We start from the raw sequence: 26406 nt of genomic DNA, 5'->3' as shown, positions 1-26406 counted from the left end.
GCCTGATTCATCACTGCATTTCCTCCAGTTTTTTGGGTGTGAATGCCTCTAAATTAATGAGTTTGTGATTAACGACAAATGTATAAAAAATGTACCACTTTTTTAAAGTTGTCCTTTGTAGTTTAACAAGTTTTCTAATTTTTATATCAGTGTGGCTTTTCAGGATGTTTTAGGCTAGTTTCACACTAGTGTTTTGGAGCGCAGCGACGGCCTGCGCATGGCCGCCGCTAAGCCCCGCCCCCTGCCGAGCCTCAGCCGGTAGCTCCGCCTACCGGCGCATGACGCTGCATGCGCCCTGCGTCCCCTATCTTTATCACTGGGGGCGCAGGCCATGCGCAGTATGCGTTTGGCGGCGCATGCGTCCTTTTGACGGTGCGCCGACCTGCGCCAAACGCAACCTGCTGCAGTTTGGTTGCGCCGGCACACCGTCAAAAAGGCGCATGCGCCGCCAAACGCATACTGCGCACGGCCTGCGCCCCCAGTGATAAAGATAGGGGACGCAGGGCACATGCAGCGTCATGCGCCGGTAGGCGGAGCTACAGGTGGAGGCGTGGCAGGGGCGGGGCTTAGCGGCGGCCGAGCGCAGGCCGTCGCTGCGCTCCAAAATGCTAGTGTGAAACTAGCCTAAGATTGATTAATGAAATGTGACTTTTTTTTTTTTTTTTAATATCGCATTCCTACTCCAGTTCCTTCTTGGAGTGATTTTATGTACGCCAGCTAAAAGTCACATATTACAGAATGTGAGACTTGAAGATCAAAACCAGTTAAAGGCAAAGAAAAGACAATTATGAGCTTTGCATAAAATTCATGATTCCTGTGCACAATTTTGATACAAATTTGGCACAAAAAACATCATTGCACAGTCACAAGAAGAAGTGACTTAAAAAATGCAAATAATAAATCTTGCCCTTAGAGTAACTACAGAAGTTTATTCTGAGTCCAGAAACCCTATTATTCATCCATATACTACATTAAAAATTTTTTATATATACATATAAATAACAGCTGCGGAACATGTTCTATAAAAAAAATTCCAAGGTATCAGATCCAAATCCAGCACATTAAAATGTGTCTTTATTTTAATCCATATAAAAACATATACAAGTGGAGCCATTCGGAGCATGTATCTTAAAACAACATCAGGTAAGGTTGACGCATTTTAAATGCATACGGTATAGGTTCGAAACGCGTCAACTTCATCTGATGTCTTTCTTGAACTTGTTGTACCTGAAAGATACATAGTGTACACTGAATTGCTTGGCTTACAGTAAAAATAAGTTTTAATGTGCTAGATTTGGATCTGGTCCTTTGAAATTCTTCTGCGAACCTGTCCTGCTCCTACTACTTGATGGATGATTCCGAGCATGGTGGACATAAGAAGCTGAGCGGACAGCATATATTTACATATAGATGGTTGTAGCGGGGCTGTGTTTGCAATTTGCCATAACATAGGACAACAATAGGATGTATTATTTGTGGTTTCCATTGGACTGAAGGAAATTTTCCTATGTGATAATGAGTTAGGCCTGTTTCACACTTCCGTTTTCAGGCGTCAGTCAAAATCCGTGAAAGTGTTGGAAAAACCGGATCCGCTGCAGATTGCAAAAAATTGAAGCACCGGATCCGTTTTTTGACGGATCTGTTGAAGCAGTAGTTGGTGGAATTTTAAAGGGACAGATTCTGGAGAGAGAGAGAGAGACAGAGAAGATTTATGCAATTTTTCCGGGCATGCTCTGTTTAAAGAACCGGAATCCGTCAACTGTTTCTGTCATGTGAGGGACGCATCCGTCGCCCACAGGCATCCATTCGACCAGACGATGGACAGTGACGGATCCATTACCGTCCACCTTTTCAATGCAGACAAAAAACGTTCCTATGGACGTTTTTTCTGACAGACAGACCCAAATTTTATGACAGATCCGTCGCACAACGGACGCAACGGAAGGGCATCCAACACAATCCGCCACCAATCCAAGTCTATGGGGAAAAAAACGGATCCGCCAGGCAAATCCGTCAGATCCGTTTTTTTCCCTAAATGGCAGATTGTGACTGACGCCTGAGAACGGAAGTGTGAAACAGGCCTTATGGTGCAAGTAACGGGACGCAATTCTGTTACATTAGTAAAAAATCATTTACTGACTATTATTGTTATTCTTTACAATTCTTTCTATGTGATATACCAGATATTTAAAGATATAGAACAGAAAAAAACAGACAATGATACTCCTGAATGACCAAGGGATCCTACTCATTGTCCGAACAGTACAATGCTTCTGATGAAAAAAGAACCTGAAAAATAATTTATCTAGACTCATAAAGTCAACACATATTTATTTTTCATAGACGTAATTTTCAGTGTTGCCGCCTGAATGGAATGATATATGCAATTTCTCTGTGAGAACAGATGCTGCAAGATACATTTAAGTTCATTGGATTCAACATTACATCTATTTCACATTTTTCATGTCTCTTCAGACAGAGAAAGGATTGAGTTATGTATATTGAAATATGGGCAACGATATTAAATAAAAGCAAGAACAATCATCCAAAAAGCAGCTAGAAATAGATAAGGATTTCAAGGAGAACTAGTTGATAGCAGTGAGAAATGCTAGGCCTTCTTTGTCATGGCTAGGTTTGCCGGAAAGTATGTAATGTGGCATCTTTTGTTGATGGTACTATGACGTATGCACAGATTGTAATGTGACCTTATATGAGATACAGACGTTAGTTTATGGTTTGTTCTATTGGTATCCAATTGCAATTGGCAATGTATAGTCAAAAAGCGCTTGATTAAAAAAGGATCTGTCAGCTGCTGCTTTAGTAAGTGTCCACCTTCCTTATGAAATACCATTTCTAGAGCAGGGTTATTAGAACTTTTCAATGTTCTTTTCCTTTATTATTCTCCTAGAAATCCATAAATTGGCAACCGTACGTTACCAATTGAGGGTGTTTCCCCACACACACTTTGATATTGTCAACCTGTGTAGGGACATGCGGCTTACAAAAGACAATGGTAACACCTAGTTGTCAGTTTATTCATAATTATTCAAGGTGGATAATAGAGGAAGAGAACAATTCACAATTCTTCAGTCATAGCTAGTCATTCATTCAGTCACCATTTGTGATGTACGAGAACAAAAAGGAGTGTTGCACTTCCATCCAACCATTTAATAAAATAGGAACTTTACATTTTAAAAGCCTGACACGTTTCTGGCACACAGCGGATGACTCCTTTTTGCTCTCCTACCATTGGGTGTGCTCCACCAGCAGGACCAGGCACCTTCCCCACAGTCTACAACCGGGATATATGGACTATACAGTGTGGTGGGCTCTCCCTCCCTTTCCTTTCTTACATTTGTGATGTCATGAACAATTAGCTTTTTTCAGCAGGTAGTGCCATACACATCCTATCAGAAATTTGTATTTATTTATTTTGCTGACTTATATAGCATTATATGATTCATTATTGTTCCCATTGGGGCTCACAATATAAATTAGCTATCACTATGTCTTTGGAGTATGCAAATAAAGTCCGTGGAGCCTCATTTAAGAGTCTCAAACACGGGACTAACCAGATCTTCCTCCAGGGAAGGACCCAGCCAAGGGGTGGCTCCTTTCGGAAACCACCATTACCACCATATTAAGTGGCCCTTTAAGTCAATATCCAGCTCTTTACAAGTTTACAGATATGACAAGGGAAATACCAAGACCTGGTATCCATCCACAGACAGCTGTTTAGGGGTGTTGCCCCTCAGTGGGGAGTAGGATTCTGGCTAGGTGGGAGCAATGCCTAGTAGACCAACATCACGAAACAATCACTGACCTCAGGGAGACCAGTCAAAGAAAACACTACAGCAGGCGGCAAAGGCGCTCAAATACAGTGAAATCCTAGGTGCAATGCTCCCTGGGAAATACGTATTTCCCTGAGGTCAGTGATTGTTTCGTGATGTTGGTCTACTAGGCATTGCTCCCACCTAGCCAGAATCCTACTCCACACACGAAACAGCTGTCTGTGGATGGATCCCTGGCCTTGGTATTTCCCTTGTCATATCTGTAAACTCATAAAGAGCTGGATATTGACTTAAAGGGCCACTTAATATGGTGGTAATGGTGGTTTCCGAAAGGTGACACCCCTTGGCTGGGTCCTTCTCTGGAGGAAGATCTGGCTAGTCCCGTGTTTGAGACTCTTAAATGAGGCTCCACGGACTTTATTTGCTTATTCGTATTTCCCAGGGAGCATTGCACCTAGGATTTCACTGTGTTTGAGCGCCTTTGCCGGCTGCCACAGTGTTTTCTTTGACTGGTCTCCCTGAGGTCAGTGATTGTTTCGTGATGTTGGTCTACTAGGCATTGCTCCCACCTAGCCAGAATGCTACTCCACACTGATGAGGGGCAACACCCCGAAACAGCTGTCTGTGGATGGATACCTGGCCTTGGTATTTCCCTTATCATATATGTAAACTCATAAAGAGCATTGATATTGACTAGAGTTGAGCGAAACGGGTCGAAAAATTTGGTAAAGTCGGGTTTCATGAAGCGAAACCCGACCCTAGGGTGAGGTCGGCCACGAGCTCAGCGACTTTAACGCCAAAAGTCACGTTTCAAAAGTTTGTTTTCCGCCCTTTTTCAGCCAATCAGGATCCACGGACACTGTGGGCAAAGTGATGACATAGGCAGGGGGTCACCACCATCTTTGAGAAGGGCATGCAAGTGATTGGCTTGCTTTGGGGGGCGTCACAGGAGGTATAAAAGGGCATGCACGCCGACCGCCATGTTACTCATGCTGATCTCAGAATAGGGAGAGCTGCTGCTGCTGATTCTGTAGGGAGAGCGTTAGGCAGGGAAGAAGACACCAAAAACTGCTTCTGCTGCTAGCGATTTTGCCTGTACAACACACCAGTCACTGTGTGTGCAGTGCAAGTGGAGGCTATATTTTGCTGGATCAGCTGTGTTGGTTGTTAGGCTGCCTTATAAGGCTTCCTGATAGCTGCATTGCTGTTTTCCCACTGCTCTGCAAACTGCTTTTTTAAAAGCAATCCAAATTTTTTTTTTTGTCCTGGTGAGGTACTGAGCGTGCATTTTTTCACACCATACAGCGGTGTACGCTCCTCACACAGTACCGTGTAACGGCTGTTATCACGGCCACAGTGAAGCTATCTGTGTGTGACTCTGTAAGAATAAGTCGAGGACCTCCACCTTCTAGTTTTGTCTGCTTTTCAAACAGTTAAGTATATTTGCTGTTTGATCACATTCAAAACTATAGAGACAGCGTGTGTCAGTCCGTATACTTAAAAAACACGGAGCTTGACAATTTTACGGACATCGGACAGCGGTGTACGTGCACGCTCCTCTCTCAGTACCGTGTAACGGCTGTTATCACGGCCACAGTGAAGCTATCTGTGTGTCACTCTGTAAGGATAAGTCGAGGACATGTTCCGTTCTTACAGACCTATACTCTAGGGAGATTCCTATTCTGCCCAATTCTATATACACGTTGTAGTTTGTCATACACTAGCCAATTTCTGCCTGTGACAAAGCGGTGTGATATTAACTGGGCCTCACACAACAGTGTCCACAAGTGTGTTGAGAAATTCTACATCTCCCCTGTCCTATAGTGACATTTTTCACACCTGCGACATTGAGCCTGTGACATAGCGGTGTGATATTAACTGGGCCTCACACAATCCTACAGTGTCCACAAGTGTGTTCAGAAATTCTAGAAATTCTACATCTCCCCTGTCCTATTGTGACATTTTTCACACCTAGGACATTGAGCCTGTGACATAGCGGTGTGATATTAACTGGGCCTCACACAATCCAACAGTGTCCACAAGTGTGTTCAGAAATTCTACATCTCCCCTGTCCTATTGTGACATTTTTCACACCTACGACATTGAGCCTGTGACATAGCGGTGTGATATTAACTGGGCCTCACACAATCCAACAGTGTCCACAAGTGTGTTCAGAAATTCTACGTCTCCCCTGTCCTATATACACCTTGTACCTTGTTTTACATTACTATATAGTTTGTGGGATTTTGTGTATATTTTTACCAAAAATGAGGAAGGCTGGTGGAAGAGGCCGTGGAATTGGGCGGGGGTTGCCAGCTGGTAATGATGGTGTTGGTGGTGGATCTGATGGTAGTGGCAAAAGCAAAATAGGACCGAATGCAGGAGGTGTTGAGCCTGCGTCATCATCTGGCTCCACAAGGCCTCGAAGGCTTAGTTTTCTATGAGATGGCAAACCGCTTTTAAAGCCAGAACTTCAGGAAAAAGTTTTGGCTTACATTGCTGACTCAGCCTCCAGCTCTATCGCCTCCTCTTCTGAAGTTGTAAAAAATAAAAGCACTGAGTCGTCATTGTAGGCTCATGTTCATGAACCACACCTTTCCTTGTGTCCTTCACCCCAACCAAGATTGAAGGATGACGCAGGCCATACAACTGATTACTCCATGGAGCTGTTTTCACATACCCTGCCTGGGTTATCAAGTGAAATGGTGAATTACCCAGGCCAAGATGAATCTGACATGCAGTGCACTGATGCACAGCCACTGATAGATGATTCTGCTGGTACATTCACTCAGAGCACTACATTGTCCTCGCAGTGTAATGAGCCAGATTCTGACCCTGATGAGACTCAGGTGCCCCTTCCCACATACTATACCACCATACACAGTGACACAGAGGAAGGTGCACATGACATTGAAGAGGAGGTGATGGATGACCCAGTTGTTGACCCAGATTGGCATCCATTGGGGGAAGAGGGTGCTGCTTCCAATAGCTCAGATGAGGAGGAGGAGCATCCACAGCAGACATCGACATTGCAACAGCTGTTATCTGGCAGGCCCGGAGCACTCCAAAGACAGGTTCCAAAAATCTAAAGAGTTGCTGGACAGCTTGTCCAGACGGTCAAAATAGCACAGCGTGCTAGGCCGCAAAATGTCTTCCAAAGTAGGAAGAGTGCAGTGTGGCACTTTTTTGAACAAATGATCAGGCCAAGGTTATCTGTAAGAAGTGCGCAAAGACCTTTAGCCGAGGGAAAAATCTGAAAAATTTGAATACCAGTTGCATGCTTAGACATTTAACCAGCATGCACTTGCAAGCGTGAACACAACACCAAACCTCAAGTACCACATGTGCAACTGATCACAAAGAAGGTAGTCAGCAACGCTACATTGTTTCCCCCACTGTAAGCCCACCGGTTAGCACAGCAGCAAATGTTGAGGTGTCGTTGCAAGGCCAAAGCAGTCAGGGAATCCCACTGTTATATCAACGAAAGACTGAATCTAGGCCATCAGAAAGAACACCAACTCCATCACCATCATCAACCCTCTCTCAGTCCGCCATGTCCACCGCTAGTTCCACCATGTGCAGCTCTCAAGTCCAGCTCACCCTTCCAGAGACTATGAGTAGGTCAAGAAAGTACTCAGTCTCTCATCCGCGTACACTGGGTTTGAACGCCTACATTGCCAAACTAATCTCGTTAGAGATGATGCCCTATCGGTTGGTGGAAAGCACAGCTTTCCGCGAACTCATGGCCTATGCAGTACCACGCTATGACCTACCCATTTGCCACTTCTTCTCTCGCAAAGCCATCCCAGCCCTCCACCATCATGTGAAAGACCGTATTATCCATGCACTCAAGCAGTCAGTGAGTGGAAGGGTGCACCTCACAACAGATGCATGGTCCAGTCGGCATGGCCAGGGCCGTTACGTGTCCATCACTGCGCACTGGGTTAATGTGGTGGATGCAGGGTCCACAGGGGACAGCGGTGGTGGGACAGTGCTGCCTAGCCCACGGTATAGGAAACAGTTGGCTGTAGGCGTTCGACCCTCCTCCTCCAGAAGCGAAAGCTCGTCCACAGAGCGCAGTCGTACGAGCACTCCATCTGCAGCTGTCACTGTTGCACACGAGGTGTCCCCCTTTCGAGCAGCTAGTGGAAAGCATCAGTAGGCTGTGTTGCAGATGATGTGTTTGGGCGACAGACACACCGCGGAGGTGCTGGCCGAGTACTTTCAGCGACAAACTGAGTCATGGCTGGGCAGTATACATCTTGAGGCAGGCAAGGTAGTTAGTGATAACGGCCGTAATTTTGTGGCAGCCATAGCCCTTTCAAAACTCAGCCACATACCTTGCTTGGCTCACACCTTGAACCTGGTGGTGCAGTGCTTCCTCAACAATTATCCGGAGTTAACAGCCCTGCTCCAGAAGGTGCGAAGACTGTGCGCGCACATCCGCCGGTCACCTGTACACTCCATTCGTATGCAGAAGCTGCAGCGATTGCTCCACCTTCCCAACCACCGCCTCATTATCGACATTGCAACAAGGTGGAACTCCACCCTGCACATGGTTGAGCGGCTGTGCGAACAGAGACAGGCCATAATGCATTTGTGGGAGGATACACGGCCAGGCACTTTGAGAGCAGACATGGAGTTGACAGGTGTGCAGTGGTCAAAGCTGAAAGACCTCTGTAAAGTCCTTCAGTGTTTTGAGGAATGCACATGGCACGTAAGCGCAGACGACGTCATCCTAAGCATGAGCATCCCACTTATGCGTCTGCTCATGCAAACTTTGACGCACCTTAAGGAGCAGGCGTCTGCAGCCAATGTTGACGAGGAGGAAGAGGAGGAGGGAATCCTTGATGACATTCAGCCATTGTCTGCTCAGGGACCTCTCCTGGACGAGGTGGAGGAAGAAGAGGAGGAGGAGGATGATGATGGGGATGATTACTTAGGGGAGGAGGATGCATCTCGTGGGGCAAGTGAAAATGTTGGCGTTGTAAGGTCTGGTACAGGGTTTGTGCGTGACTGGAGGGATGTGGATTTGCCAGAAAGTGCTCCTCCAACCAGCACTCGCAGTGCATCAATGACACCGGGAACATTGGCCCACATGTCAGATTATGCCTTGCAGATCCTAAAAATGCCAAAATGATGAACGATGACGACTACTGGTTGGCCAGCATCCTGGATCCACGTTATAAAGGCAAATTACAAAACATCATGCCACACGAGAACCTTGACCTAATATTGGCTAATAAACAAGCAACTCTGGTAAACTGGTTGGTTGAGGCATTCCCAGCACACAGCAGCGGTGATGGTTCTCACACGAGCTGTACGGGCCGGGGGCAGCTTGGCAGAGGTGTTCATGGTGCACACAGCAGAAGTGACGTTGGAGACAGGGGTTTCATGACAATGTTGTGGACTGATTTTTCAAGTACCGCTCACACAACTGGTAATACTGCATCGATGGAAAGTGACATGAGACAGCAGTTGTCAACTATGGTTACAAACTACTTTTCCTCCCATATCGAGTTTCTCCCGCACAGGTCATTCCCCTTTGACTATCGGGACGCTAAACTGGACACCTGGCCTGAATTGGCACAATATGCCTTACAGGAGCTCGCTTACCCAGCTGCAAGTGTGCTATCGGAAAGAGTCTTCAGTGCAGCTGGATCAATCCTGGCAGAAAAAAGGACCTGTCTGTCAACCCAAAATGTGGATGATCTAACCTTCATTAAAATGAACCATGCATGGGTTTCCAAGGATTTTGTCCCACCTTCCCCGATGACACATAGGGTGACAGAAAAATGGCTTGCTTTGGTCCTCCTCTTCCTGGGACTTGAACAATTTCGCCTTTTGCATCAGTTGAATGTCCAACATCAACATATGCCACTTTCTAAAACTCCCTAACTGTGCTGCCTCCCCCCATGGCCTGGGTCACCACCTAGCGCATGAAACCGTGCCCTGGACAGGTGGGTAGGCCGACTCTTGGGCGCGGGCACTGGCACAGGGTCCCTCATAGTGCAATCAAGTGTCTCTGACGGTGGTGGTGCACACCCGCCGTCAGACACACCGCCGTACTATGAGGGGCCCAGTGCCAGTACCGACGCCCACGAGTGGGCCCCCCTTGCTTGGGCAGGGCCCCAGCATTTGCAATCTTTACCTCTCCCTGCTCCTCCGCTGTGTAGTCTGGGCCGTCAAATCCATACTGGGCCTGACACCGTCTGAGCCTGCCTCCTGATCTATAGACATATATTTTGAATGTGTACACTATGCTATCCATACATGTTATCCGGTGATACGGTACCCTTTCTCACCTTTGTGCAATCACGTGTAATCCATACTGGGCCTGACACCGTCTAAGCCTGCCTCCTGATCTATAGACATATATTTTGAATGTGTACACTATGCTATCAATACATGTTATCCGGTGATACGGTACCCTTTCTCAGCTTTGTGCAATCACGTGTAATCCATACTGGGCCTGACACCGTCTGAGCCTGCCTCCTGATCTATAGACATATATTTTGAATGTGTACACTATGCTATCCATACATGTTATCCGGGGATACGGTACCCTTTCTCACCTTTGTGCAATCACGTGTAATCCATACTGGGCCTGAGAACGGCTGGCGAGCTGTTAAGCAGAGCTACAGCACCTGTGGTTTGCACACGTAAGTTGTTCATTTTTTCAGGAATGACGGTTAGGGCTAATTCCGAAACTGCGATTGACCTGCACTTACTGGGAAATCATCGTTCGCGGGTAATAACTGTAATCCCAGATCCCCATCACTAACGTTGTTCAGCGGGTTATCTGCACCTGTAAGCAACAAACGCTGGCCTTTTCAGTGTAGCGCACATGCAGCCACGGACATGTAAGGGCATGACACACCAGTTATTGGCCAGTCTCACGTGCCAGAGCCTCGCGTGTCCCTCTAGTAAGCCGGACTCGGACCGCGGGGCATGACGGAGTCTCGTTCGTTAACGGAATTAAGCTTGCAATGTGTGCATCTTTTTTGTTGCTGGATGGTTGAGGTTGCCCGTGTTGAGTCAAATTACGCCGTAGGCTCCACTCCTGGTGGTGCCCTTCTGGACATTCCTTTAAGGTTCAGCTTTGCAACCATACTGCCCACGTAAAACAAACACTTTGCCTTCATGAACGCTGTTTGGAGGGTCGTGACTCGTGGGAATAGCGCCGCCCAATAAGTTAACCTGCTAGAGAGATCCTTCGTTGCTCCCAAGCATGACATCACACTCCCTAGGAGGAAGGTAATGCCACTGTGGCGACCGTACTCCTGGGGGCGACACAAGTGCACTGATGCCCAGCCACTGCTCGATGAATCTGCTGGTACATTGACCCAGACCACTACATTCCCCTCGCACGCTACACGGCCTGAATCTGACCCTGATGAAACTCAGGTTACCCTTCCCATATACATACAGTTCCATCTTACACGGTGACAAAGAGGAAGCTGCAGATGAAAGTGCAGGTTCGGCCCACCCGCCGTCAGACACACCACCGTACTATCAGGGGCCCTGTGCCAGTGCCGTCGCCAACGAGTGGGCCCCCCCTGCTTGCTCAGGATCACAGCACTTGCAAGGTTGAAATACTGTGCAGTGAGATGGAAGATGGGGATGACGAGGAGTCCAGACTAGTACAGGGATTCCCTAGCGAGGAGACTTATTTCATTGTTTTCAATGTTGGGACAGCAATTTTTGGGGAGCACTATACTCTGGAGAATGATAGATGGGGCCCACCATACACTGGGACATTCCAAAGGTGGACATCAGACACTGGAGCAGCATTTACAGGGCCCATTATACACTAGAGCATTAGAAATGGGGCCCATTATGTTTGGAGCATTATTTGGGCCCATAAGACAGTGGAGCTTCATCCATGGGGACCAACATATACTGTAGCATTATGTGGAGCTCATCATATACTGTTTCAAACATTATATGGGACCAATGATTCTGTATGGAGAAACAGATGGGCCTCATCATAAGATGTAAAAAGTGAAGTATTTTTCATTGTACTATACCGCTATTTCTCTGCCGTATCGGAGCATCATGAGTTTTGGTATGTGTTAAAGGGGCGCTCTTTCGCCCAGGGCACATGAAAACCTGGAGCCAGCCCTACCCCCCCACAACTGTAGCCAAATAACCCCCATTTTTCAGTGCGTAACTAGTATTATGAAGTAAATTAAGGTTGACAAGCTTAAGAAAGAAGAATTGATGCTTTTGGCATTCAAATGGGCACTGTAGGTGTGTTTCATGTCCTCCTCTCACTGCCAACTTTAATTCCCCATTGACTTACATTGGGTTTCGTGTTTCGGTCGGACCCCCGACTTTTCCCTATAGTCGGCCGATTTTGCTCGACCCGACTTTTGGAAAAGTCGGGTTTCATGAAACGAAACTCGACCCTAAAAAAGCAAAAGTCGCTCAACTCTAATATTGACTTAAAGGGCCACTTAATATGGTGGTTTCCGAAAGGAGCCACCCCTTGGCTGGGTCCTTCCCTGGAGGAAGATCTGGCTAGTCCCGTGTTTGAGACTCTTAAATGAGGCTCCATGGACTTTATTTGCATATTCGTATATTCTTTGAGGCAGCCTGTGGGCATGACCAGCCATGCGCAAGTGTGAACTTAGCCCAACACTTGTTTTTGTTCTTCACTTGCTGCTCTCTAGTTTATTTTTCTATTGTCATCCATACATGTACATGAACATAGCCGGATTTATTGTTACATTTTCTTTTTGCCCAAATATGTTTTTCTCTAGTTTTCTCTTTAATGCTAAGGAAATGATATAGCATTTTATTAACCACCTAAAACCAGCTGCCAGGTGTGTATGATAAATGTATCATCAGCTCAGTGGAATTTTGATTTTTACAACATCTAGTGGAATAACTTTAAAGTGACTTGAAATATTTCAGATCTTTCTCACAAATGTCTGCTGGATGTCCTTGGAAACTGACAACAGGTCACATACACTTTGCTGTTAAATACCTGACTGTCCGTGATCATCTCTCCCACAATGCACTGCTCTGCGGTGACGGAAACTGGTGAAATTATAATATTATTTTGATAAGCAGAAGAGAAAGCATGTTGTGAATTAATGCAAGATAGGTAAAGATAAGTATTTACATGTTTAGACATCAAATTCTATACAGTTGATTTTTATGTATTTCCAACATTGCATTGTGCAGGGATCGTCACCAAAGTATGTAGGGTTCTTTTAATGTTGATTTTTCAAGACATATTTCTATGAACATGGTGTGGATCCTGCAATATTGGGATAGGAACAGCCTCCGCTCTCCACAGTACACAGCTGCTGTGATAAGGTACATTGCTCTGCCTGCATGAGAGATATTATTATGGCCATACGTTTGCAGCTTAATCGAAATGTTCTCGAGATGTGCCAGTTCCTTTTATTGCTACAAACAAATGCAAAAATATTTAAAAGAAAATGGAAGCGAAATTAAAGAAAATGGAAAGAAATAAATTAAAAAACCACCAGCTGTTCATATATAAAACAGTTAAAACTAGAGTTGGTGTTCATTCAAGCGTTCACTTTTCACATATTAGTATTTTCCGTATCTTTCAAGGATAGCACTCATACCTATAGTAGTGAATAAGGTCACTCACAATGTGGTTCGCTCTAAATTTCAAAGACCTGTCCTATTTTGATCCGAGTGTCAGATCAAAATCAGCTATTCAAGTATATGGGTCCATGAAAAAATTGGACAGCAATAGGATCTGATTTCACTGACTGTTTGGAGAAGGTAGACAGTTATTTTCCGAGTGAGAAAAACTTGTTAAAATCAGACTGAACTGGGGCCAAACTCTGATAAAACTCGTATTAAGCTCTGACCAAAATCACTGAAGAAACTCGATCACTGTTCCTTATACGTGAAAAAATAATTGTCGTGTGAATGATCCCTTAAGCTGACTGTACACATTACTGGTCAATTTTATCTATTGCATTAGGGGACTTTCCAGTTGGGAAAGAGAACTGTTGACTGCAAAATGTTTGGCCAGCAAGTATCTACCAACCTTAAATGGCTGTTGTTAAAGAGAACCTGACATCCGATAGATGCTCCCAATCCGTTGGAAGTATGCCACTGGCTGTGCAATCTCAGCTATGTATATTTTATGCTGCAACTTGTCAAACAGATGCAGGGCTGCCACTAGGAATTTTGGGACCCCATACTGGCAACATTTTCGGGGCCCCCTTGAAACTCCACCCAGGCTCCACCATTGCCCCGCCTCCACCCCACGAACCTTCCACAGTCCCACCACCCTTTCTTGGAAAAAGTTCACTTCTGTTCCACGTCCTCACCAATCACACATTAACAGTTCCCATTACCAGATCACATACATAGCCAGCAGCTTTTGTTTTGGCCAAAAGATTTTTTAATCTGCCAATACGACAAGTGTTATGAATGGGTCACTGAGGAGGATGGCAGGAACAGGCTAAGCCGCCAGAAAACCAGAGAGGTTGGCAAACAAGCGGACTGCAGACCCCCGATCCCATCCACACAAGTAGCAGTAGCCGTGGAGCGCACCCACGATGCCCCAGATGCCTCGGCACAGCCGAAGAGCCAACCAAGCCCAAAGCAAGAAAGGTGAAATCCAAACTGCCCCGGAGCAGATCCCAAAGGAATAGATAGCCCCCAAACATATATCATCGGCGAGACAAGATGAAACACAAACGCGGGCAGAAAAACAGACTAAGCAAATGATGGGGCCCAAACTGACCAGATAGGATAGGAAAAGAGAGACACCATCTGCAATCACGCAAAAAACCCTGAAAAATCCAACACGTCTGATGCACAAAAAACACTGAAGTCTCACAACCCCGCCCCAACTACACCAGCACTCCGGCATAAACTGGAAGCAAAGCAAAAGAGACCAATATAACAGGGGACTGAACAAACTGACACAAGCAGCAACACATGGAGCAGTGGTCCAGCACCCCCCAGCAGGAGGAAGCTGAAACCGCACAACAAGCAGAGATAGACAAAACCAGATCAGATGCAAAGGATTAGCAAATGAACCACTTAGCTGAACAATGCAGGATCAGAGCAGGAGACATCAGACCTCAGAATGCACATGAAAGAAATCACCAGCAGGGATTGAAGGAAGTGTGCTGACTTAAATACTCCAATCAGTAACCCCAGATCTCCAATCGTCATCATCAGGTGGCAGACCTCTGTCAATCTGGCCAGCTCCACTACCTCCAGTAACCACCACAAGGAGCCCTGAAAGAGAATTCACAACAGACAAGGTAGACTCTTTTGGCCAGGCTCTACTCTACTGTAACTTATGAAACATTAATTAAAATATCCAAAACAATTTTAGATATATTTTTACTTATTTTTCAATTTTTAAAATGACCAATAATATCACATACAAGGGACAAATACCACCGAACCATAACCAGACCACATATTACCACCACATGGTGACCAATAATACCACATACAAGGAGCAAATACCGCCACACCATGACCAGATCACATACAGCGGGTATGGAAAGTACTCAGACCCCTTTTAAATTTTTCACTCTTTGTTTCATTGCAGCCATTAGGTAAATTCAAAAAAGTTAATTTTTTTCTCATTAATGTACACTCTGCACCCCATCTTGACTGAAAAAAAAAAAACGAAATGTAGAAATTTTTGAAAATTTATTAAAAAAGAAACTCACAGGCAGTTACTGAGCCGGCAGAATCCTGTCACTGGGGCCTGGTGAGCAGAACAGAAGGGTCCTGCTGTGGGCCCCCTCTGCTCATTGGGCCCCATACGCCAGTAGGGGCAGTAATTCCCTGATGGCGGCCCTGGACAGATGGGTCCCTTACGGCTTTTCACTGCCTGCTGACAGTGACTGAGAGGTCCCTGCCTATAAACAATTGTTGAAAGAGACCTGCCAGTCACTACCAGTGAAAGGGGGAGCAGCCTGCCTGCTCACTGCTTCTATGAAAAGTTTTTCTCTGAAATGCTACAGCGTTTCAGGGTAAAACATACCTTGCTGAGATTGCACAGCCAGTGTCTGATGCATGCAGCCAATAGATTGGGCGCCATGTATTAGATGTCAAGTTCGCTTTAAATCCTTGTTCTTCTGACCACTGTTATTCCCATTCCACCCATACATATGTAGACTCAGCCTGGCTGTGCGTGCATGTTTTCTCTGTAAGGAAATAATATAAGCCAATGTCATACACACCTGGAAGTTGCTTGTCTTTTGCAAAACAAAGGTATCAGAAATGTTGAAATCAGACATACCTGATCCTTCTTGTCCACAATCTCTGCCATCGGAAAAGAGTTGGGATGTATCCATACACATTAGATGTTTGCCCATTCCAACAAATCTAATTTCTATAGCCAGCACCAGCGAGACAAAATTAATGTATTATTGCCGATCAGTAAGTGTACGGGCTTTCAAGCTGAAAATAGTATCATTGTAAGGACATTCAAGATGGCTTTTAAAATTGACTTCATGCCCGTTTAAAGGAAGTCATGATAAACTGTAGACCATATTAGATTAACTTTGTTTTTACATCTCTCTAAAATACATCATCACTATTGTTATACGTTCGTGACCTATCCCTGCCAGATAAATGATACCAATGACTTATTCAGCCCTTGAACCTGTTGTGACCCCTAACAGATTAAAATGTCACAGGCGCAGGCTCCATCTGGTCATAGCTACATTTCCAGCCAAGTTTTATAATGAGGATTAATTGGTATGTGACTGAGATAAATTCGGGCTGCTTCTAATGCATTATATTGAATAAGTATGTTCTTTTTGCTACAAAATGTGTTTTTGATCTATGTTTGCGTAAAGGCTTTTGCTTTGCTGATGTTTTAGATACTCTTTTAACTTGAGGGATAGCTAATACTAGAGAAGAGAGAGAGAGGATTCAAAAAGATTTAAATAAACTGGAGAAGTGGGCAGCAACTAACAGAATGGTTTTTAACAGGGAGAAATGCAAAGTACTACATCTGGGCAATAAAAATGAAAAAAGCATATACAGAATGGGAGGAATAGGGCTAAGTGACAGCACATGTGAAAAAGACTTGGGTATACTAATAGATCACAGACTGAATATGAGTCAACATTGTGATGCAGCAGCAAAAAAGGCAAATGCAATTCTAGGATGTATTAACAGAAGCATACAGTCTAGATCACGCAAAGTCATTATTTCCCTCTACTCCTCTTTGGTCAGACCTCATCTGGAATATTGTGTCCAGTTTTGGGCACCACATTTTAAAAAAGACATCAACAAACTGGAGCAAGTTCAGAAAAGAGCGACCAGAATGGTGACCAGTCTGCAAACCCTGTCTTATGAGGAAAGGTTGCAGGATTTGGGAATGTTTAGTTTGCAAAAGAGAAGACTGAGAGGAGACTTAATAGCTGTCTACAAATATCTAAAGGGCTGTCACATTGTAGAAGGATCAACTTTATTCTCATTTGCACAAGGAAAGACTAGAAGCAATGGGATGAAACTGAATGGGAGGAGACACAGATTAGATATTAGAAAAAACTTTTTGACAGTTAAAGTGATCAATGAGTGGAACAAGCTGCCACGAGAAGTGGTGAGTTCTCCTTCAATGGAAGTCTTCAAACAGAGGCTGGACAGACATCTGACTGGGATGATTTAGCGAATCCTGCTTTGAGCAGGGGGTTGGACCAGATGGCCCAGGAGGTCCCTTCCAACTCTACGATTCTATGATTCTATGATTGTTTTAATCTGGAGTAAAAAGTAAAATGATAAAACACATGTATGGTAAATGACCAAATGTGTTAAATTATTATCTGTGGTTTTCTGACATTAGAAAGAAAAGGGCTATTGTTAAATGGATTCACTCTTATCCATGGGCTTTGTCTAGAATTTTAGGTCAGTGTTCTTGACTTCAATGAGGCTTCCTGCTCCCAGCCACCGACCACTTCAAGGACTCACAGATTACATCAGTCCTACTATGATTTTGGGGTGAAAATGTAAGTTCTTGAAAATAGAAGTGTTCCATTGTTAGATCTCAGGATATTGCAAATACATAGTGTACAGCTGGTCAGGAAGTCAGTCTGAGCCCACAGGCAATAATGATCATGAGCCCCTTACAAAATACTATAGCTATAGTACTCTTTTTTTTTAATTCTCTCAGCCTTTGAGGGACATTTATTTCTTTTTCAGTATATCACTTGCTGTTTTGTTTTTTTTACTATTTGCTCTTTGCTTAAACTTTAATGTATCTGACTCAGGGGATATGAGCCGTGGCCTGTTGACCCCAGCTGCTTGTTCTTCTACAGGGAGTTTGTTTGGCTTTTTATGTACAGACTGCTATGTAAAGACATATTTAACTCTAGAAAAAATGCATTATGCAATTCAATATTTGTTGCCAACACTTTGGCCCACTAGATTGTTCCGCTACTCATTAAAATTCTATATTTGATTAAGTTCATCTTGTCTGTCACCCCCCCCCAGAAGTTTTTCAAAACCATTTACTCTATTGTGGATTTTTCATTTAGAACAATACCAAAGAAAAGAAAGCGCCTTTATACAGCAATTCTTAGATAGCCCAAAGTTCATTTCCTTTGAGAATTACATCATTTATGGTGGTACAGTATGTTTTTTTTTTTTTTTTGAAGGAACACTTCACCATCCACCAGTGGCAGCCTCATTCACTGGAGAAAGTCTTTAATTGTATCTCAGAGATCCCAGCACACACCGATAACGTACAAGGTTGGCTGACAAGACCACTCATTAGAGTGTGCATGTAGCAAAGACTTCATGCTTTTCAGTGTCATAATTGGCTCATACAGATGTGTGTATACTTTAAAAAAGTTTCTTTGTGTATTAGTTCTAAAGAACTTCACAGAAGGTGGGCATTGACCTAAATTCCTTCCTATTCTCATCTATTTTTTTATTTTTTTCATTTGGATGTAGATAAAATTCATGCTGGGTAGGAACATCAAATAAATGGTGACAAAGATGAGTATTTGTGTACTTGTTTAAGCTTTGTAATTTATTTCTTTATGAAAGGAAAGGTCTGCTTTTTCGGTGTTATTTTGATCATTATAAACTATAAAATATTTGTTTCTCTTTCTTTTTCCACGTCAATTTTTTAAACTTTTTTTTTTATATCTTGTCTTTCTGTAGTGACATAACTAGTATCCAATGAGTCCCGAGGCGAAAATTTAAACCTGGTGTTAGGCGTCGGGTTCCTGCCTCTGCACAGGAGGAATCTCGAGCCTTGCCTTCTGCGGTCTCCCATTCCTCTCCGGCCACAGAGGAGCCTGCTCAGCAAAGACGTCATTCCCGGCGTCTTGCTCAGTCTACTACTGTTGGCTTGGTTACTGCTGCCAATCAGGGTTCAGCTATAGTAACCTGCAATAGCCATCAGTGAGCAGCTTTTGGGACCAAGTCCTTCTTTCGGCTCACTGAGCATGTCCGTGGGAAGTCCTCTCATTGGACGTCTGAGGTCACATGCTCAGGTCCTATTGCTGCTCCCATTGGACCACTAGGAAGGTCCCGGAAAGACGCTGCTATAAAAGAGTCGCATGGCCGCCTGGTCATGCGCTAGTATAGACTCTTTTGCTATAAGTGTGTGTGATGATGGATGACTGTATCTGGTGATTGACTCATTATAACACCCCTCCCTTGGATACGCATGTTTGTAGGGTTTAGGGTTCTGGGTCAACTCCTACTAGTGGCTTGTCCTATGCCACTATGCTTCCAAGTCACAGCACCTCACTTAGTGCCACACGGTGCAGTTCAGCTCCTAGCACCTTAGGGATGCATTAAGTAGCTGCAGCCACCAGTTCGGCGCCATGTGCAAGTCGTGCACTTTCCTACCCTAGTCAGGGTGGTTAGTGGCGTCCGCCAGAGCGGTGCAGTGCACACTTTGTGCATATATATTTTCAGTTATCCCCTTGCTGGCACCACAGCTGCGGCACTGAGTGCTGGTGGTCTAGAGGGACTCTGACCCTGTGTCTTGGGGCAGAGTCCTGTAGCTGTACTCCAGAGCTCACTTTGCTGAGCTCTGTGAGCTTTAACAGGCTACGGCATCCATGTTCTGTGGTAGTTCGTCTCTCTAAGGCAACAGAGTCCGCCTCTGTACACACCAGGTGACGTTAACCCGCGTGTGTTCATTTAGTATACCACCATATAGTGTCCGCCATTATCAAGCAGCAGTTAACATCTCTGCATGGTGGACCCCGGGCTGTGAACACACCTCTATACCATCTTATAGTATTTGGTGCTTTTTGAAAGCCCAAAAACACCTGGCCTCCATATAATTGATAAAGTTTATTTACAGCCCCTTAAAAAAAAAAAAAAAAAAAAATATATATATATATATATATATATATATATATATATATATATAGTGTGACAGGCTCACTGGCACAGTAGTGTATGAAGGGAGATATGTGTCACTGCACGTATTGGCATCAGTGATGTAACACAAGAATATTTTTCCTCCAGCACACTACGTGCTGAGAGAGTTAATTTAATGTTGTATACATGGACTGGCTTTATTTTGGGCACCCATAAAGTGGGTGGGCGAGTGTTCTCCTCCTGCACAGCCGACACCGGCATGTGTACTAACAAGACCTGACATGATGTCATGGAGAGTCACTTGTTGTTGAGACTTGTGAGAGGAGGTAATCCCATGTGGCTACAGGAGGAGCTGAGGACATTGTGTGGCGGCTGTGGGTGAAACCTGCAGAGAAACGACTCTATTGCACTTTCAGGCTCCGCTTATTTTTCCTGAACCCTGCTTTTGTCTATGCTGACTATGATAAACCAGCAGGTAATTTACTACCAAAACATTCCTGTGTCTACCTTAAAAAGCAGCTGAGCATGTTAACCCCTCACAATATATATATATATATATATATATATATATATATATAACAAAAGTAATATATAAATCTCACAAAAAATGGCTATTAGATAATTTTCGAAGCAGTGCTTCTAAGTTACAGTTACTGAATAACAAATATTATTACTATACTGTTACTCACTATACCAATAATACCGCTATAATAGTGCATCATAATGTCACCACCACATAATGAATATGACTGTTATTTTATTACTAAACAAAACCCTCTACACCAAAGCCAAATGATCAATAATGCCACATACAAGGGACAAATAATACCGCCATGCCTCATTTGTTATTCATGTATATAGCAGGGATTCACTGTATATTAAATAGGAGGCTAGCAAACTTACCACTATGTGTACCTTCTCGCTGCTACTAATAACTAGATAGAATGCTTCTAGAGCATCTTCCTGGGTTTTCTCCCTACTTCTACAATTAAAGTACTTCCATTTTGTTCCCGCACAGTAACAGTATCCTCAAAGATAAAATACATGACAGTAGTGATGTTCCCCTTTATACGCTCCTGCACAGTAGAAATGTTTCCCTATATGTTTTCCATGTACAGTGTATCATCCTTGTGCCCTTAGGTACAGCATTCTGTTATGTTTTGGCCTTATCCAAGGAATGAATGGTGAACAGTTTTGCTGTAGGCAGAATTAAAAAAAATGTAAAATCTAACTCTAAACTGTGTTGTAAGCCACATCAGCAAAGGAGCGTTATGCAAAATCTACTACATAAAAGAAAAATATAATGTGCATAGTCTGCAAAATAAAAGTATTCCACTCAATGGCACTTACCAGCCACGGCACCTCACCTGCCGTCTCCCGCTATGTTCCTAGTCTGACTGTAAAAACAGGACATTATTCATGAAGACTGGCCAATGTGAAAGATTACTTACATTTTTAGATTGAAGTTATATGCATCGTGATATCACTTGCACTTGTCCTCCAGCTGACAAGAATGCCTCTTATTGTAAGCATCTTAAGGTCTGGCAAGGGTTTGTTTCTATTTTATTATTTTATTTTAGCCTACAGCGACAAGATATGTAAAAAGACAGTTAATCACCGCTTGACACTTTGCATTAACCACTTGGCTAATGCTAGATGTTTATGCGCAGAGGAGAAATGATAGACAGACAGACAAGTGAATGACTTATACAGTTGTGGCCAAAAGTATTGACACCCCTGCAATTTTGTCAGATAATACTCAGTTTCTTCCTGAAAATGATTGCAAACACAAATTCTTTGGTATTATCTTCATTTAATTTGTCTTAAATGAAAAAACACAAAAGAGAATGAAGCAAAAAGCAAAACATTGATCATTTCACAAAAAACTCCAAAAATGGGCCAGACAAAAGTATTGGCACCCTCAGCCTAATACTTGGTTGCACAACCTTTAGCCAAAATAACTGCGACCAACCGCTTCCGGTAACCATCAATGAGTGTCTTACAATGCTCTGCTGGAATTTTAGACCATTCTTCTTTGGCAAACTGCTCCAGGTCCCTGATATTAGAAGGTTGCCTTCTCCAAACTGCCATTTTTAGATCTCTCCACAGGTGTTCTATAGGATTCAGGCCTGGACTCATTGCTGGCCACCTTAGAAGTCTCCAGTGCTTTCTCTCAAACCATTTTCTAGTGCTTTTTGAAGTGTGTTTTGGGTCATTGTCCTGCTGGAAGACCCATGACCTCTGAGGAAGACCCAGCTTTCTCACACTGGGCCCTACATTATGCTGCAAAATTTGTTGGTAGTCTTCAGACTTCATAATGCCATGCACACGGTCAAGCAGTCCAGTTTCGGAGGCAGCAAAGCAACCCCAAAACATCAGGGAACCTCCGCCATGTTTGACTGTAGGGACCGTGTTCTTTTCTTTGAATGCCTCTTTTTTTCTCCTGTAAACTATGTTGATGCCTTTGCCCAAAAAGCTCTACTTTTGTCTCATCTGACCAGAGAACATTCTTCCAAAACGTTTAAGGCTTTTTCAGGTAAGTTTTGACAAACTCCAGCCTGGTTTTTTTATGTCTCAGGGTAAGAAGTGGGGTCTTCTTGGGTCTCCTACCATACAGTCCCTTTTCATTCAGACGCCGACGGATAGTACGGGTTGACACTGTTGAACCCTCGGACTGCAGGGCAGCTTGAACTTGCTTGGATGTTAGTCAAGGTTCTTTATCCAACATCCGCACAATCTTGCGTTGAAATCTCTTGTCAATTTTTCTTTTCCGTCCACATCTAGGGAGGTTAGCCACAGTGCCATGGGCTTTAAACTTCTTGATGACGCTGCGCACGGTAGACACATGAACATTCAGGTCTTTGGAGATAAAATAAAAAAAAATAAATCTTTATATAGCGCTAACATATTCCGCAGCGCTTTACAGTTTGCACACATTTTCATCACTGTCCCGGGTGGGGCTCACAATCTATATTCCCTATTAGTATGTCTTTGGAGTGTGGGAGGAAACCGGAGTGCCCGGAGGAAACCCACGCAAACACGGGGAGAACATACAAACTCCTTGCAGATGTTGTCCTTGGTGGGATTCAAACTGAGCCACCGTGCTGCCCTGATGGACTTGTAGCCTTGAGATTGCTCATGCTTCCTCAAAATTTGGTTTCTCAAGTCCTCAGACAGTTCTTTGGTCTTCTTTCTTTTCTCCATGTTCAATGTGGTACACACAAGGACACAGGACAGAGGTTGAATCAACTTTAATCCATGTCAACTGGCTGCAAGTGTGATTTAGTTATTGCCAACACCTGTTAGGTGCCACAGGTAAGTTACAGGTGCTGTTAATTACACAAATTAGAGAAGCATCACATGATTTTTCAAACAGTGCCAATACTTTTGTCCACCCTCTTTTTTATGTGTGGTGTGGAATTATATCCAATTTGGCTTTAGGACAATTCTTTTTGTGTTTTTTCATTTAAGACAAATTAAATGAAGATAATAATACCAAAGAATTTGTGTTTGCACTCATTTTCAGGAAGAAACTGAGTATTATCCGACAGAATTGCAGGGGTGTCAATACTTTTGGCCACAACTGTAGGCTAGAATCATGTTGTCTAGAAAAGTGAGGGTCTCGCCTGTCAGAGAGTTATGTTTTGTCTTGGGGCTGTGCTATAAATGTCAATCACGCGATTTCCTCACTAAAGGGAAAGTGTCATCAGAAAATGACGTATTGTTAAATCCATTTGTATTCTTTTTTTATTTGTTACCTTTTTTAAATTTTTAAAATATCTATTATAAAAATAGTTCAAAAAATGCAATTTTCACTAAGGTGACTGGCCTTTAATTATGATGATACTTCCTGTTTTGTAATCATCACATTATCATCAAAGACAGGGTAATGTTACGCCTCTATAGTCAAACTATTAGGCAGGATCCACCATTTACAATAGGTGCTGATCACACGTGACCTCTTCCTGCTGCATGGATAGTGCAGCGCCCGCATCTCTGCCTGCAGTCCCTCTCTCTGCAGAGACATGAGCGTGCTCACCGCCAAGGTTCTCGTCCTGCTCCTTCTGCGTCTGCTGCGGCCCGGGGTGCATGCACTCCTAGCAGATCTTCAGGCACTGTGCTTAGAGCGAGCCCGCACACACTTCCTCTTTCTTAAAGAGGCCGCGTGCGTTCCTCAAAAGTGTCCCCAGCAGGAGGTCACTTACTATTTAAACCGCCTCCTCCAACATGGAGGTGCCTGTGTAATGTTGTGAGTTTGTTTCTAACATGCTTGTCAGTTCTCAGATCCCTGTACTTTTATCTGAGTCTGTTGCACCTGCCAGTGCTCACCTCAATGGCAGCAAAGCCAGCTGCACCCGCCAGTGCTCAACTCAGCAGCAGCAGAGCCAGCTGCACCCGCCAGTGCTCACCTCAATGGCAGCCGAGCCGGCTGTACCCCTCAGTGGTCATTTATCAGTTAGACTGTCCTGTCTGCACCTGCGGTTCCTGTCATCTTCTCCGGGCATTCCAGTTATCCACTCCTAGAGGTAAGCCACCATCTACCCAAGGTCAGTCCTGGAGTAGGACCTGGGTCACCTCCCTTGTCTCTCCATGGACTGCAGTGTCGTTAGCTGCTGGGTGTCCGTGGTCAGATTGGGGGAGGCTCCTAGTCACGCCCCTCCAGGTCTTGCATGAACTTTGGCACAGTGGTTCCACCACACAGCCCGTTATACATAGTGACCTTTTCCCAGATGAGAGCATGTAGGCATTACAGTGGCCCAGTGGTTAGCACTGTAGCTTTGCAGTGTTGGGGTCATGGGTTCAAATCCCATCAAGGAGTTTGCAAGGAGTTTGTATGTGCTCCCCTTGTTTGTGAGGGTTTCCTTGGGGTACTTCAGTTTCTTCCCACACTCCAAAAACATATGGATAAGGAATTTAAATTGTAAGCCCCAATGGAGATGATGTCTGTAAAGCGCTGTGGAAGTCATGGCTCTATATAAGCAAAGCTCATAATAAATAATAACTATGGAAGTCAATAAGTAAGAGTCAGTCTATTACTGTACCAATGTATAGAAAATAGAATAAAAAAAATCTGCCATCATATAATAAAAACAGATTAGCAATATTATTAAAATTATTTAAAGACAACCTGTCACCAGGACATTTCTTATTCTTATTTTATTAACGCAGCTTTCCTGAATTTTTTGTTTTTATATTTTTTTTTTTGCTTGTTTTTATAAAAAAAATAGGTATTTGGGGAAGCAGCCGAAATAATATAATAGGAAAAATTCCCACATCATTAACCCCTTCGTGAACCAGCCTATTTTGACCTTAATGACCAGGCCATTTTTTGCAATTCTGACCAGTGTCCCTTTATGAGGTAATAACTCAGGAACACTTCAACACATTCTAGCGATTCCAAAATTGTTTTTTGTGACATATTGGGCTTCATGTTAGTAGTAAATTTAGGTTGATAATTTTTGTGTTTATTTGTGAAAAAAATGGAAATTTGGCAGAAATTTTGCAATTTTCAAATTTTTAATTTTTATTCTGTTAAACCAGAGAGTTATGTGACACAAAATAGTTAATAAATAACATTTCCCACATGTCTACTTTACATCAGCACAATTTTGTAAACAAAATTTTTTTTGTTAGGAAGTTATAAGGGTTAAAAGTTGACCAGCGATTTCTCATTTTTACAACAAAATTTACAAAACCATTTTTTTAGGGACCACCTGACATTTGAAGTCACTTTGAGGGGTCTATATGGCAGAAAATACCCAAAAGTGACACCATTCTAAAAACTGCACCCCTCAAGATACTCAAAACTACATTCAAGAAGATTATTAACCCTTCAGGTGCTTCACAGGAACTAAAGCAACATGGAAGGAAAAAATGGACATTTTAATTTTGCCAACAAAAATTTTCTTTTAGCATAATTTTCTTCATTTTCACATGGGTAACAGGACAAAATGGATCCTAAAATTTGTTGGGCAATTTCTCCTGAGTACACCGATACCTCCTATGTGGTCATAAACCACTGTTTGGGTGCACGGCAAGGCCCAGAAGGGAAGGAGTGCCATTTTACTTTTTGAATGGAAAATTAGCTCCAATCTTTAGCGGACACCATGTCGCGTTTGGAGACCCCCTGTGTGCCTAAACATTGGAGCTCCCCCACAAGTGACCTAATTTTGGAAACTAGACCCCCGAAGGAACTTATCTAGATGTGTGGTGAGCACTTTGAACTCCCAAGTGCTTCACAGAAGTTTATAACGCAGAGCAGTGAAAATAAAAAATCATTTTTTTTCCTCAA

The 26406-nt window shown here is 43.6% G+C and overlaps 1 protein-coding gene across 3 annotated transcripts in view; it reads left to right on the top strand.

Annotated features, from left to right (window-relative positions):
- Positions 1-26406, top strand: part of INPP4B (inositol polyphosphate-4-phosphatase type II B) — a 1297521-nt gene that overhangs the window by 561865 nt on the left and 709250 nt on the right. The window contains exon 1 of one of the 3 annotated variants that reach the window (XM_073549779.1): positions 20408-20589. The exons of the other annotated variants lie outside the window; for them this stretch is intronic. Within the exon in view, the coding sequence (XP_073405880.1) occupies positions 20566-20589 (24 nt within the window). The 5' untranslated portion in view covers positions 20408-20565. Of the gene's footprint in view, positions 1-20407; positions 20590-26406 lie in introns of those variants that run through there. 3 annotated transcript variants of the gene reach the window in all.

The sequence above is a fragment of the Dendrobates tinctorius genome, unplaced genomic scaffold (genome assembly GCF_039654945.1).
Source record: "Dendrobates tinctorius isolate UK_male_01 unplaced genomic scaffold, ASM3965494v1 ptg000161l, whole genome shotgun sequence".
Classification (NCBI taxonomy): Eukaryota; Metazoa; Chordata; class Amphibia; order Anura; family Dendrobatidae; genus Dendrobates; species Dendrobates tinctorius.
Note: the sequence above shows the minus strand (reverse complement) of the source record. Positions and strands in the feature narration are given on the sequence as shown.